This window comes from Glandiceps talaboti, chromosome 23 (assembly GCF_964340395.1).
Source record: "Glandiceps talaboti chromosome 23, keGlaTala1.1, whole genome shotgun sequence".
In the NCBI taxonomy this organism is placed as follows: domain Eukaryota; kingdom Metazoa; phylum Hemichordata; class Enteropneusta; family Spengelidae; genus Glandiceps; species Glandiceps talaboti.
Window position 1 is genome coordinate 275,786 of NC_135571.1, and position 17,099 is coordinate 292,884.

Sequence of the window (17,099 nt, forward strand, 5' to 3'; positions counted from 1 at the left end):
CGATGACGTCACACCTACATAGCAATACATATCTATATTGTAGATAAGATATATACTACTACGTTGTGATGACGTCACTCCTACATAGCAATACATATCTATATTGTAGATAAGATATATACGTTGCGATGACGTCACACCTACATAGCAATACATATCTATATTGTAGATAAGATATATACTACTACGTTGCGATGACGTCACTCCTACATAGCAATACATATCTATATTGTAGATAAGATATATACGTTGCGATGACGTCACACCTACATAGCAATACATATCTATATTGTAGATAAGCTATATACGTTGCGATGACGTCACACCTACATAGCAATACATATCTATATTGTAGATAAGATATATACTACTACGTTGCGATGACGTCACACCTACATAGCAATACATATCTATATTGTAGATAAGATATATACTACTACGTTGCGATGACGTCACTCCTACATAGCAATACATATCTATATTGTAGATAAGATATATACGTTGCGATGACGTCACACCTACATAGCAATACATATCTATATTGTAGATAAGATATATACTACTACGTTGTGATGACGTCACTCCTACATAGCAATACATATCTATATTGTAGATAAGATATATACGTTGCGATGACGTCACTCCTACATAGCAATACATATCTATATTGTAGATAAGATATATACGTTGCGATGACGTCACACCTACATAGCAATACATATCTATATTGTAGATAAGATATATACGTTGCGATGACGTCACACCTACATAGCAATACATATCTATATTGTAGATAAGATATATACTACTACGTTGTGATGACGTCACTCCTACATAGCAATACATATCTATATTGTAGATAAGATATATACGTTGCGATGACGTCACACCTACATAGCAATACATATCTATATTGTAGATAAGATATATACGTTGCGATGACGTCACACCTACATAGCAATACATATCTATATTGTAGATAAGATATATACTACTACGTTGTGATGACGTCACACCTACATAGCAATACATATCTATATTGTAGATAAGATATATACTACTACGTTGCGATGACGTCACACCTACATAGCAATACATATCTATATTGTAGATAAGATATATACGTTGCGATGACGTCACACCTACATAGCAATACATATCTATATTGTAGATAAGCTATATACGTTGCGATGACGTCACTCCTACATAGCAATACATATCTATATTGTAGATAAGATATATACGTTGCGATGACGTCACACCTACATAGCAATACATATCTATATTGTAGATAAGATATATACGTTGTGATGATGTCACACCTACATAGCAATACATATCTATATTGTAGATAAGCTATATACGTTGTGATGACGTCACTCCTACATAGCAATACATATCTATATTGTAGATAAGATATATACTACTACGTTGCGATGACGTCACTCCTACATAGCAATACATATCTATATTGTAGATAAGATATATACTACTACGTTGTGATGACGTCACTCCTACATAGCAATACATATCTATATTGTAGATAAGCTATATACGTTGCGATGACGTCACACCTACATAGCAATACATATCTATATTGTAGATAAGATATATACGTTGCGATGACGTCACACCTACATAGCAATACATATCTATATTGTAGATAAGATATATACTACTACGTTGTGATGACGTCACACCTACATAGCAATACATATCTATATTGTAGATAAGATATATACGTTGCGATGACGTCACACCTACATAGCAATACATATCTATATTGTAGATAAGATATATACTACTACGTTGCGATGACGTCACTCCTACATAGCAATACATATCTATATTGTAGATAAGATATATACTACTACGTTGCGATGACGTCACACCTACATAGCAATCTATATCTATATTGTAGATAAGATATATACGTTGCGATGACGTCACACCTACATAGCAATACATATCTATATTGTAGATAAGATATATACGTTGCGATGACGTCACACCTACATAGCAATACATATCTATATTGTAGATAAGATATATACTACTACGTTGCGATGACGTCACTCCTACATAGCAATACATATCTATATTGTAGATAAGATATATACGTTGCGATGACGTCACACCTACATAGCAATACATATCTATATTGTAGATAAGATATATACTACTACGTTGCGATGACGTCACACCTACATAGCAATACATATCTATATTGTAGATAAGCTATATACGTTGCGATGACGTCACACCTACATAGCAATACATATCTATATTGTAGATAAGATATATACGTTGCGATGACGTCACACCTACATAGCAATACATATCTATATTGTAGATAAGATATATACTACTACGTTGCGATGACGTCACACCTACATAGCAATACATATCTATATTGTAGATAAGATATATACTAATACGTTGTGATGACGTCACTCCTACATAGCAATACATATCTATATTGTAGATAAGATATATACTAATACGTTGTGATGATGTCACACCTACATAGCAATACATATCTATATTGTAGATAAGATATATACTACTACGTTGTGATGACGTCACACCTACATAGCAATACATATCTATATTGTAGATAAGATATATACTACTACGTTGCGATGACGCCACTCCTACATAGCAATACATATCTATATTGTAGATAAGATATATACTACTACGTTGTGATGACGTCACACCTACATAGCAATACATATCTATATTGTAGATAAGATATATACGTTGCGATGACGTCACACCTACATAGCAATACATATCTATATTGTAGATAAGATATATACTAATACGTTGTGATGACGTCACACCTACATAGCAATACATATCTATATTGTAGATAAGATATATACTACTACGTTGCGATGACGTCACTCCTACATAGCAATACATATCTATATTGTAGATAAGATATATACTACTACGTTGTGATGACGTCACTCCTACATAGCAATACATATCTATATTGTAGATAAGATATATACTACTACGTTGCGATGACGTCACTCCTACATAGCAATACATATCTATATTGTAGATAAGATATATACGTTGTGATGACGTCACACCTACATAGCAATACATATCTATATTGTAGATAAGATATATACTACTACGTTGTGATGACGTCACACCTACATAGCAATACATATCTATATTGTAGATAAGATATATACGTTGCGATGACGTCACACCTACATAGCAATACATATCTATATTGTAGATAAGATATATACTACTACGTTGCGATGACGTCACTCCTACATAGCAATACATATCTATATTGTAGATAAGCTATATACGTTGCGATGACGTCACACCTACATAGCAATACATATCTATATTGTAGATAAGCTATATACGTTGCGATGACGTCACACCTACATAGCAATACATATCTATATTGTAGATAAGCTATATACTACTACGTTGTGATGACGTCACACCTACATAGCAATACATATCTATATTGTAGATAAGATATATACGTTGCGATGACGTCACACCTACATAGCAATACATATCTATATTGTAGATAAGCTATATACTACTACGTTGTGATGACGTCACACCTACATAGCAATACATATCTATATTGTAGATAAGCTATATACGTTGCGATGACGTCACACCTACATAGCAATACATATCTATATTGTAGATAAGCTATATACTACTACGTTGTGATGACGTCACACCTACATAGCAATACATATCTATATTGTAGATAAGATATATACTACTACGTTGTGATGACGTCACACCTACATAGCAATACATATCTATATTGTAGATAAGATATATACTACTACGTTGTGATGACGCCACTCCTACATAGCAATACATATCTATATTGTAGATAAGATATATACTACTACGTTGTGATGACGTCACACCTACATAGCAATACATATCTATATTGTAGATAAGATATATACTACTACGTTGTGATGACGTCACACCTACATAGCAATACATATCTATATTGTAGATAAGCTATATACGTTGTGATGACGTCACACCTACATAGCAATACATATCTATATTGTAGATAAGATATATACTACTACGTTGCGATGACGTCACACCTACATAGCAATACATATCTATATTGTAGATAAGCTATATACGTTGCGATGACGTCACACCTACATAGCAATACATATCTATATTGTAGATAAGATATATACTACTACGTTGTGATGACGTCACTCCTACATAGCAATACATATCTATATTGTAGATAAGATATATACTACTACGTTGCGATGACGTCACTCCTACATAGCAATACATATCTATATTGTAGATAAGATATATACTACTACGTTGCGATGACGTCACTCCTACATAGCAATCTATATCTATATTGTAGACAAGCTATGTACGGCAATGACGTCACTCCTACATAGAAATCGATATCCATACTGGAGATAAGTTTGATAAAGTTTTGTGCTTTGGGCATGGAATAGGTTTCTTAATATATGGAATCTTCAATAATTTTGTCATCCCACTGCTGCCAAATCCAGAAACTGTCACTCTTGTAATGTGGCAGTATAGAACATATCTGTCAAATTCCTACTGACAATCATGTAGTAAACCAGTTAGTTATGTTGTGAGGAGACGGATATAGCGATAAGTGTAATAAGATATTGAGGAGAGTTGACCTTGGTCAAGACAATGCATATCGACAATGCACCAATCTATAATCTTTGGACGCTTTAAACTCGGCTGGTCTCAGCTCTGTCTGTTAGACCTAAATACGGGAATTAGTTCAACTTGCACTAGCTGCAAGTGGGACATTTTTTTCATCAAGTAACCAATGGCACGGTCACAAAAGATTGGCCAAATACTCATAAAAAGACATCTGTTAATTAGTGGTCAATATTATCTGTAGGTGGTGTAGTGGCAAGGCTAAATCTTGAGTGAAAGCTTGGTTTGGAATCTGTCACCGTGTTTATACTATATATATACAGTACTTGTTGTAACTGTCATTTTCCGATCAGACAACCACACTATATATATTCACTGAAAATTGTTAAAATACAAATGATAATCATTGGTCGATTAAAATCGTGATCGCAGTTGAAGGCGCTAATTTTGGGTCCGCACCCAAAATCAATTTGATTTGTTTTATCGCGAATACAGTTAAAACATGTTTACCCACAGATGATGCAATACTGTTCACAGTGTATGATATTACCAGTGTAAGTTATTGTACCAAGAAAAATCATTTTCAAAAAACGTTCCCGTTGCAACTAGTGCAGTCACTGTGGTATAGAGTCCTTGCTATTGATTCTGAGAGTCTAGGCCCTTTTCACGTCTGACAGGTATGTTTTACTAACGTATTTTTTAGTGGTGTGAGGTTCTGATAACACGAGTGTGTCTCCATATACATGTACACGAGTGTGTCTCCATATACATGTACACGAGTGTGTCCCCATATACATGTACACGAGTGTGTCCCCATATACATGTACACGAGTGTGTCCCCATATACATGTACACGAGTGTGTCTCCATATACATGTACACGAGTGTGTCCCCATATACATGTACACGAGTGTGTCCCCATATACATGTACACGAGTGTGTCCCCATATACATGTACACGAGTGTGTCCCCATATACATGTACACGAGTGTGTCCCCATATACATGTACACGAGTGTGTCCCCATATACATGTACACGAGTGTGTCCCCATATACATGTACACGAGTGTGTCCCCATATACATGTACACGAGTGTGTCCCCATATACATGTACACGAGTGTGTCCCCATATACATGTACACGAGTGTGTCCCCATATACATGTACACGAGTGTGTCCCCATATACATGTACACGAGTGTGTCCCCATATACATGTACACGAGTGTGTCCCCATATACATGTACACGAGTGTGTCCCCATATACATGTACACGAGTGTGTCCCCATATACATGTACACGAGTGTGTCCCCATATACATGTACACGAGTGTGTCCCCATATACATGTACACGAGTGTGTCCCCATATACATGTACACGAGTGTGTCCCCATATACATGTACACGAGTGTGTCCCCATATACATGTACACGAGTGTGTCCCCATATACATGTACACGAGTGTGTCCCCATATACATGTACACGAGTGTGTCCCCATATACATGTACACGAGTGTGTCCCCATATACATGTACACGAGTGTGTCACCATATACATGTATATGGTGACACACTCGTGTTATCAAAACGTCAGACCACTAAAAATACGTTAGTGGTCTGAGTCAGAACAAATCGAGGTATACGACTTTACCTATTATTAGAAGAAAAGCATTCAACGTTGGAGAAGTTGTCTGTTGCTATGGAAGGAGACGATGTTTACTTTTGCATCTATCAAGCTGAAATAAATGTCGCATTTATACGAGTTATTAATCACCAACCGACAATGTATTGATATTTTAGACTGTGTACACAGTTTTTATACTTATGGCTATGATTTAAAATGACACCAACACTTTCTTGTTAAATAAATCAAACTTCTCCGTATAAAACCCCAGTCTACAAACGTCGCGATTGACGATTGTTGTTTGGTCTAATGACGAGTTGGTTATCTTCTATCGGGGCTTTTCACTTAAGTGAAATTTTGGGATATTGGATAAAATTCATAATGTAAGTAAAACTATACAGATTAAATCATCTCTCTCTCTCTCTCTCTCTCTCTCTCTCTCTCTCTCTCTCTCTCTCTCTCTCTCTCTCTCTCTCTCTCTCTCTCTCTCTCTCTCTCTCTCTCTCTCTCTCTCTCTCTCCGTAGCCCAGTGAGACCCCCTGTTTAATCACCCTCAGTTTAATATGTGCACGCATTCGCGGTATTCTAACCTCACTTAAACATGTTTACGTGAATTTGCCATGTCTAAGTGCAACTTTAAAGAAATAAAACTGTGCCTTTCTCAAGTCTATAACTCCAACTCGAAGTTGATAATAAGTCAGTCTAGCCAAAAGGTGTTATGAGACAATCAGTCAATTTCTGCCTGGTACCGTTTTGCACGCTTCACTGTGCTTCACATAGGATTACTTTACTCGCCTGGGTTCGTAAAGTCTTTCTAGGTAATCAGACAATGTTCTAACCTGTCTGACCTTATCGTTCTAAACCACTTGTCACTGACCATACCATACACAGCTTTAGCTCTAAAGGTATTCCAATGACACAAATATTTCGAATTCCTGTACATGTTTTGTTAGTTTTATTGTCAAAGTTGTAAGCAGCGAGCGAAAGATCAAATCACGAAGACAAGCCGTCACCATGTATGACATTGTTGGTTATTGGCTATGATATCGTCACTGTATATGACATCGTTGTTTATTGGCTATGAAATTGGACGTGCACCAGCTATAGTTCATTGGGATATTTAGTTTAAAAGTCTCATGTAGTCTTCAAAATGTTTTCAGTTTGTTATTGGCACCGTTAGTTTTGTTCAGGAAAGTGTCCACAATTTTTTTTTAAAATGTTGTCCCTGTTGCTCTGCGCATTCCCCATACTGTTTGGCAATTATTCACTCGGTTATTCTTTCATATAAAAGAACAGACTTGTGTGTGTTTTTAAAAAAAAAATAAAAATATTTTATTGAAATAAAGAATTAAAAAAGTCTGGAAAATTGACCAAGTTTGCTATGAAATGAACTTTACCATCACCGTAAATAAGTATGACGTCACTGATTATATTGGCCATGAACAATTCCAATGTTGTATTTGTTTAGGTTGACGTCCACTCTATGTAACGCTCAATTCAGGACACAATTTGGGTAGTGCACCTGTACTTTACCTTTGTCATAGTGATCTTTCATTTACGACTTTGACCAGGGACCAATTGAATTATATATCATGTATATGGGCTATGTAGGTTGAAGCATAATCCCACTACACTAATTGAATGTACGCTGTACTAATTTGAATGACGCCTTCTGCCAGTTTTTCGTCTTTTTATTGTGTTTCCATGACCGTGAAACAAACTTGAAATATAATTAGATATTATTCCCTATAGTTTTACTTCATTCAACCGCAAAATACTAATGACCTAAGGGTTTATTATTAATTAATTGTTTGCATACTCAGTCTGGATATGGACAGCCACAGATAAAACCTTGGTCCCCTTTACTATACTACACCGTCCGAGACGCACCGATCATCGACAGTAAAACCTTGGTCCTCTTTACTACACTACACCGTCCGAGACGCACCGATCATCGACAGTAAAACCTTGGTCCTCTTTACTATACTACACCGTCCGAGACGCACCGATCATCGACAGTAAAACCTTGGTCCTCTTTACTACACTACACCGTCCGAGACGCACCGATCATCGACAGTAAAACCTTGGTCCTCTTTACTATACTACACCGTCCGAGACGCACCGATCATCGACAGTAAAACCTTTACTACACTACACCGTCCGAGACGCACCGATCATCGACAGTAAAACCTTTACTATACTACACCGTCCGAGACGCACCGATCATCGACAGTAAAACCTTGGTCCTCTTTACTACACTACACCGTCCGAGACGCACCGATCATCGACAGTAAAACCTTGGTCCTCTTTACTATACTACACCGTCGGAGACGCACCGATCATCGACAGTAAAACCTTGGTCCTCTTTACTATACTACACCGTCCGAGACGCACCGATCATCGACAGTAAAACCTTTACTACACTACACCGTCCGAGACGCACCGATCATCGACAGTAAAACCTTTACTATACTACACCGTCCGAGACGCACCGATCATCGACAGTAAAACCTTGGTCCTCTTTACTACACTACACCGTCCGAGACGCACCGATCATCGACAGTAAAACCTTGGTCCTCTTTACTATACTACACCGTCCGAGACGCACCGATCATCGACAGTAAAACCTTGGTCCTCTTTACTATACTACACCGTCCGAGACGCACCGATCATCGACAGTAAAACCTTTACTATACTACACCGTCCGAGACGCACCGATCATCGACAGTTAAACCTTGGTCCTCTTTACTACACTACACCGTCCGAGACGCACCGATCATCGACAGTAAAACCTTTACTACACTACACCGTCCGAGACGCACCGATCATCGACAGTAAAACCTTTACTATACTACACCGCCCGAGACGCACCGATCATCGACAGTAAAACCTTGGTCCTCTTTACTACACTACACCGTCCGAGACGCACCGATCATCGACAGTAAAACCTTGGTCCTCTTTACTATACTACACCGTCCGAGACGCACCGATCATCGACAGTAAAACCTTGGTCCTCTTTACTATACTACACCGTCCGAGACGCACCACGAAGAAGTTTTCGTTGCGTCATCGAAAATATATACCAGTTTTGGCATGCGATAGTGAAACAAGTAACTGTGGCCCAGGAAATAAAAATATATCGAAAGGCTAATATTTCACAGACACATAAAGAATATGAGTTAGTGACTTAATATCGCCTACTATGTCACGTGACAGATACTGACATCAATTGATGTTATTGGACAATACCGTTGATTCTGATTACGTCATGTACGTGATATCACCTATGTATAATTGACACCTCTGTTTCTTCAAGTAGCCTTAAGACAGACAATATAAGTGATGTAAATTCTCTGTTCTGAGTGTAGCTAATATCAAATCTAAACCCGTCAAAGCTGTGAAAAGCAGAAGTCGTCACTATAAAACTACCAATCAAACCATGTTACCAGACTTTAAATATGAAATATCCTGGTTTTGACTTCTCACATAAGTGTGAAAATAACTTTATGCATCGTTTTATGGGTATAAATTTCCCCTTGTGGGATCAATAAAGTATTAATTTATTATTATAATAATTGCTTTGTGCGTTCTGAAACCGACAAATGAAATAAAAACTTCCTTCTTTCAAGGGTCAGTAAAAAACGGAATATAATAATGTATATGATATATCTTCCTCTTTTCACATTCATACCATACCAATGCCATATCTGTTATAGTAGTGTAGCCTGTAGTATATTCATACCATACCAATGCCATATCTGTTATAGTAGTGTAGCCTGCAGTATATTCGTACAATACATGCAAGACTGTTATAGTCAAATATTCTTGTGTTCTGGGCCGACTTTTTTTCTGTAGCTTTGTCAGACAACTAGTTTTTCACATCTAGCGTTTTTTAAGCTTAGAGGCTGGTATTTTGCTTATGGAGTCATTCTCACGGGTGGAATTTCTCGAACATTTCTCACAAATTTATTAAACTACCTTTCCATCATCGTCGTAAACCACAGCCTCATTTACGGCATGGGTGTATTAGGACGTTCATAATCCTTCTCCCCTAATACATTCATGGTCCAAGACACGCCGCCACTTTATTTCGCAGTATCGCGGAAGAAATAACAGCTCTGGTTTGCGAGAAGCCTTTCCATAGAGTCAGCTCAGTTCAGTTGAGGGATAAAACCTATTACAAATCATGTGGTTCCGATTGCACTCAATTTTAGAATAGGTGGGGTATGCAGATTTTCTATTTTTTTTCACGTGTAAGAGTCTAGTTTAGGTAGTTATGTTTTCCGTTGTTTTCCATATGGTCTCTGGGTTATTGGTTTCTTCTCATCACAGCCATTACAGATTGGAAGAACAGTTTCATATTGTCTTTTTAAGTTGATGTCAGTTTCCGTATCCGCTCTGGCTAGACTTCACAATTTTCGTGATTTTATTTTTGTTCTTCTCGAATATGTAAAAATATGTTTAAGGTCGGCAGAGAAAAACTAGCTGAGGTCGGGTAACCCGAACCAAACAACTTTTATTTTCTTTTTAGGTTTAAGGTTTTATCAGTGGATATTAAATAAAAATAACTTTGGTTCATCTCTGGTCCATCTTGTGTGTCAGCAGAGCATCATACTCATATTCTGTAAGATACGACATTCGTGCCACATTATCAGCCAACACTCACCTGATAGGAATGAACAACATGACGTATCTTACAGTGCACTGTGCCTTTTCATGATATGAAGACGTAACATTACCTGGAACCCTTTGTTCAGGTCGAGGCTAAGATACTAGGATCTCAATAATCACGTGATCTACCAGGAAGTAGAAGCCGAAATCGGTGTTTCCGCCTAGTTTTAACGTCTTGGTTCTGCGTAGAGCTCTATTATTTGCTGGTCTTGGACAATTATGTTGTTATTAGCAGTAACGTAGCTTCTGGCTTAGTGTTTTACTGTGAAATTTTCGAAATTCGTAGTCAGCGAGTGTTAAAGTGACAGATAACATCGACTTGTCGATCGTCAGTGCAAATCTCCAGATCCAGTAACATTGTAGGATAGGCAACTACTGCACTGCCAGTGTTGTGTATAAACTTTAAAGTGACATTCACGTACGTTAAATACCACCGAGATGAAGACCCGTCGGAAAACACCACCCCAGTGTTGTGTTCTTATATTTCTATTATTTCTTTCAACGGTAAGTGTATATTTTTACTTGGTATCTTGGTCGACGCCCATATAAAGCGTCGATCGCTGTTGCTGGCGGCCATTTTGAACTTTGAACTAACATCGAATCGTCAGCTGTTTGGCAATGTCATTAAAATGAACATTTTGAAAGATCAACATTGACAAAACTACCGAGAGTATGGTAGCTAAATAGCGGTTTTAACCAAATCTCTCTAAAATTGGGCTGTGAATGTCCTGTGTTTACTGGAGCGCGAAAAACAACTGATTCGTGTGGCCCTGGTAGTACACATTCTATTCAGTGATTCATTTATACCAGCCTTCACGTATATTTGTATACAAAGGGTAGCTTTCAGAAAACATTGAGAATTAAGTAGTCATAGGTCACACGCAACTATGTCCGTACTAAATGTAACGTTGGTGCATGGATTTACTGCAAAGGTTAATTTGTTACCCAAAGTGTAGAGGTGATAACATCATGAGTCCGCCAGAAATGTATAATGTCATTTAATGAGGCACCATGGCTGAACACATATAGTATGTGTGTTATGACATTACACAATGTACTATTCAGTCGGTCAATTTATCAAACTCCCTTTGATAAAGAAGTTTATAACTGACAGAATGGTATGCTTTATGTACAGTTGACTTGATGGTAATCAAAACATACACAAACAAAAGTACTATTGAACATCATGCATACATACATTCACTTCACAGACTAGGCTTCCTTGTCTGTGATACATTTTAAATACTGAGTTGATGATTCTAGATGTTAACAGAGTGAAACATATCCAGAATTGCTAGAAACCTTTGTTTAGTAGAGTTTTAAAGGATCATTCCGTTTGCATTTGTATTCATGTATACAGTTGTGCAATGAATATCCAGTGTGAATAACACAATTTTGTGTTTTTTGTTTCAAATTATAATTAATAACCGTGTTTTGTATCCAGTTACCACATGACGTAGTCACGAATAGGGAACCAAAGTTTTAAAAAAATTGCTTTGAAGTTTGTGGCAGTGATGTGTCAAACTAACTTAGACTTGTTATTTCCTCTTCTTCTTTCATAACTGACCACCTTCAACATGTCACCTCACCCCTGCTTGTTATTTCTTCTTCTTTCATAACTGGCCACCTTCAACATGTTGAAGATTTTGCCAGTCAGTGTGCAACAAAAACGAGGATGAACAATTAATTAAAGCAGGTCTGATTCAAAGTAAATAAATAAATAAAAGAAAAAAATAAATAGTAAATAAATATTAAGTTATTGTATTTAGTTTAGTTTCAAGGCTCAAGTGCAGTGCCACTTGAGCCTTGAAAACGTCAAGTGATCCTATGTACAGTAATAACAATGTCTGGTGATAGATTGTTCTGGGATTCTTTACATACATGTATGTATATGTATGTGTAGTATATTGCATGTAATGTATACATGTATTTGTATACAATTTTCTATCCTGTTAGTATTATGAACAATTGTTTTTTTAATTCTATAATTACATGTACATTTGTATACTATGAAGAGTTTCTAAGTCTACATTTCTGTTGTGTGAGTCAGTTTAAATGGTTAGATAACCCCACCCCTCAAAAAAACCAAAACAAAATCCACTCAAGCATTTCTTAGTTGTTAAATTACAATCCAATTTTCTTTAAAGAATTTCACTGAAGTCCACGGATGGTCAATATTGAAAAATTTTCATTTTTTTGTGTTGAATTTTATTGTCATATTGAAGGAAAAATCAATGTCAGGCAGTTCATGACATTCATCCAAATTTTTCCATAAGATTTCCTGTGTCATAACTACAATTTCCAAACAATTACTGAAGAACCTACAAGACTTTGTATTGCAAGCAAGCAAGGCATCAGATTGCCAACAGCTTGTATTAACGCTATTTAAATCAACAAATAAAATTTCTGCTCCTTAGTTTTGGAAGTGACACCCTTTCAGTTTGCTACATTTGTACATTAGCTTCCCAAAAAATGATTGCAATGAAGTTTTCCATTTTGTGAAACTATGATTATGAACTCATAGTCCATGAATATAAATTCTTGCCATAGAAGTGATACTTGTACATTTATCTATTTAGTTCATGGCTGTGACCTGATGTCATATTTAGTTGTTTTGTGATGCTATCAAATGTCATTAATGATTGAGCTGTATGAACTTAGGGTATTCTATCAATGTACATACTTTTCTGTAGCAAAATAAAAAAGTGATAAACAGTTTTACATGATGAGTAGAGGACTTCACCATAAAATATGCAAAAGAAAAAGTATAAATTAATCAGAAAGTGGAAGTGAACTCAAAGAGTTTTGTGGTGGTTTTAAACCCTGGTCCCGGGTAACAGATATCATGAAATCTTTGTAAAACTTTTATAGTTTCCTGTATAATATATACACTTGTATAAGAGTATAATGATGTTTATGGGGAATCTAATTGAATACATTTAAGAAAATTTTGGTAATTTTTCCAACCCTTGAAGCTTTAGCGTATTTAGAGCCCCCAGAAGAAGAACAACAACAAACTAAAGAAACAAACCTCATTAAAAAGATAAACATGTAAAAAATGTTTTTTAAAAATAATTAGTAGAAATTTAGTGACTGCATATATACATAATAAAAATGTCAGAGAATAACAGGAAATACACAATGTAGTAGTTTTCACAATTTAAAAAAAAAATTCTGCCTCTGGGGCTAAATACATTTTATGTACATAATTTTATTGTGTTGTACAAAATTTATGTTCCTGAATTGTGTATAGTTAAAGTGAACCCTGAATAAGTTACACTGGTAATCTCTATGGTGAGAGAACAAATGGCTGCCATAATTTGACTTCTGCTTCCTCATTCCGATTATATTTTATGTAAAGTAAAGCAAAGTGTAAGTTTTATATGCTACAGTGGAATGACCATAGATATCGTGATTATCAAGGCCTACATTTACAATTCTAGAGTAGTTATACACATATCCATTTACACATTGTACATTTACTTTTGAAACGATAAATGACTTTTTAATCTTAGTTCTCTTTTTCACATTGTGCATGTACAGTATTCAACACTGCCATACAAATTACAATGTCAATGACACTAAAGGCAAGGATAGGGTCAAAGGTCACAGAAGTCACTGGTCTGAAAATAATATATTACCATGAGAGAGCTCTATTTTATGACATGTCATTTTCATTATACAATGTAATGTACTCTTTTTCCAGACTTAGCCAAACATTTACACCATGAATAAACTCGCCATGAAAGGGTTTGTTCTGGTTTGCTATTGTTATTTGTAACATACATGTATGTAAATGTACATTAGGAAATGATTTCTTCTGTGTATATTTTGTACAAGTCAAAAACCACCATACTGGTTGCTTTGGTATTTGGTGGCAATATTCTTAGGTTTGTGTAAATTAAGAATTGTTCATGACATGGTGATTCCATCAGTGATATGCAAATTAGGTCTAAAATATGAGCTTTAATTCCAAAACTACTTAGCAGATTTTACTGAAATTTAATGGGAGTGCAATTTGGGGATGCGTACAAATATAGATAAAGAACTATTGAGCATGTGATGTTCTCATCAACGATATGCAAATGAGGTGTAAAAATGTGAATACCTGTACGTGTAGTATTGCGTTGTTGTTGTTGTTGATATGGATTGTGCCAGAAGGCGATGTCACTGAGTGTGAGGATTTTTTATCCACTGTTAACTTTGATGATCACTTCCAATATTAGACAAACCATAAATTATAAACAAAACCTTATTTCACAGGTGTCGTATTATATCATTATAAAATTATGATTTACACTTTCACATTTAATAACAACATTGTAACAACAGATTGATGTTTATAAACAATTCTATGTAATTCCTACAATATTTCTATACTTCTGATGTTAAAAGTACACAGTGTGCCCTCTAAGCCAATTTGACATGCCACTGATGCACACAATTTCTAGTGATGCACCAAAAGTTGGTGTTCCCCTACATGTATCTCTTACTATGTGGTGACACACAAGAAATGTCAATTTTTCTCATTTTGACTCATCACAACAAAATTTGGCTACCATTAGAGGGTACACTGGAAGTACAGTAATATGAAATGTATGGATTTCATTATTACTGTACTTTGATCTTTGATGTCACACCCAGGGAATATGAGTATACATGTATACATGTATGTCTACAATAAAGGGTGTAATGCTATGATACACATCTCACAGTTGCTTAGTAGTAGTACTAGTGATAATACAATAATGACACATATCAGTGAATGTAATTTGTATTTCTTCACGTGAAGCCAATATACATGTACATACATTGTACATTTACAATGTAAATGTGACAAAGAAGTTCTGGACCATCCACGCTCCTTTCAATTTAATTTTATCCTGTCAAGTCACATACAATATTGTCATATATTTCCTCATATGAATCAGCTTAATTGTAGTGTACAGTACAATGTTCCACTCTGGTCCATATCACTTGAGTCTGTCATGCCACAGTACATGTCTTTGTGGTACAAGCCTGATAGGACTGAGTGAACAACACAGGTATAGAAGTCTGATAGGGCTGAGTGAACAACACAATGTACCTTACAGTGGTACAAGCCTGATAGGACTGAGTGAACAACACAACATACAATGTATCTTACAGTGGTTTAGAAGTCTGATAGGGCTGAACAACATGGCGTATCTTACAGTGGTTTAGAAGTCTGATAGGACTTAACAACACAATATATCCATAATCCTACAGTGGTTTAGAAGTCTGATAGGACTGAACAACACAAACATATCTTACAGTGGTTTTGAAGTCTGATAGGACTGAACAACACAACATATCTTACACTGGTTTAGAAGTCTGATAGGACTGAACAACACAAACATATCTTACAGTGGTTTAGAAGTCTGATAGGACTGAACAACACAACATATCTTACAGTGGTTTAGAAGTCTGATAGGCCTGAACAACACGACATATCTTACAGTGGTTTAGAAGTCTGATTGGACTGAACAACACAACATATCTTACAGTGGTTTTGAAGTCTGATAGGACTGAACAACACAACATATCTTACAGTGGTTTAGAAGTCTGATTGGACTGAACAACACAACATATCTTACAGTGGTTTTGAAGTCTGATAGGGCTTAACAACACAACATATCTTACAGTGGTTTAGAAGTCTGATAGGGCTGAACAACACAACATATCTTACAGTGGTTTTGAAGTCTGATAGGACTTAACAACACAATATATCTTACAGTGGTTTAGAAGTCTGATAGGACTGAACAACACAAACGTATCTTACAGTGGTTTAGAAGTCTGATAGGGCTGAACAACACAACATATCTTACAGTGGTTTTGAAGTCTGATAGGACTTAACAACACAATGTATCTTACAGTGGTTTTGAAGTCTGATAGGACTGAACAACACAACATATCTTACAGTGGTTTTGAAGTCTGATAGGACTTAACAACACAACATATCTTACAGTGGTTTAGAAGTCTGATAGGACTGAACAACACAACATATCTTACAGTGGTTTTGAAGTCTGATAGGACTGAACAACACAATATATCTTACAGTGGTTTACATTGTAGATGTCTGATAGGGCTGAACAACACAATAT

General features: G+C 36.1%; 2 protein-coding genes across 2 annotated transcripts in view; one reads left to right on the forward strand and one right to left on the reverse strand.

The window, feature by feature from the left end:
- Window positions 1–10,062, reverse strand: part of LOC144453096 (receptor-type tyrosine-protein phosphatase beta-like) — a 55,718-nt gene extending 45,656 nt beyond the window's left edge. The window contains exon 1 of the mRNA XM_078144372.1: window positions 10,003–10,062. Within this exon, the coding sequence (XP_078000498.1) occupies window positions 10,003–10,062 (60 nt within the window). The remainder of the gene's footprint in view (window positions 1–10,002) is intronic.
- Window positions 10,063–11,112: 1,050 nt separating this feature from the next.
- Window positions 11,113–17,099, forward strand: part of LOC144453097 (fibronectin-like) — a 30,490-nt gene continuing 24,503 nt past the window's right edge. Inside the window, exon 1 of the mRNA XM_078144374.1 lies at window positions 11,113–11,481. Coding sequence (XP_078000500.1) covers window positions 11,416–11,481 — 66 coding nt within the window. The 5' untranslated portion in view covers window positions 11,113–11,415. The remainder of the gene's footprint in view (window positions 11,482–17,099) is intronic.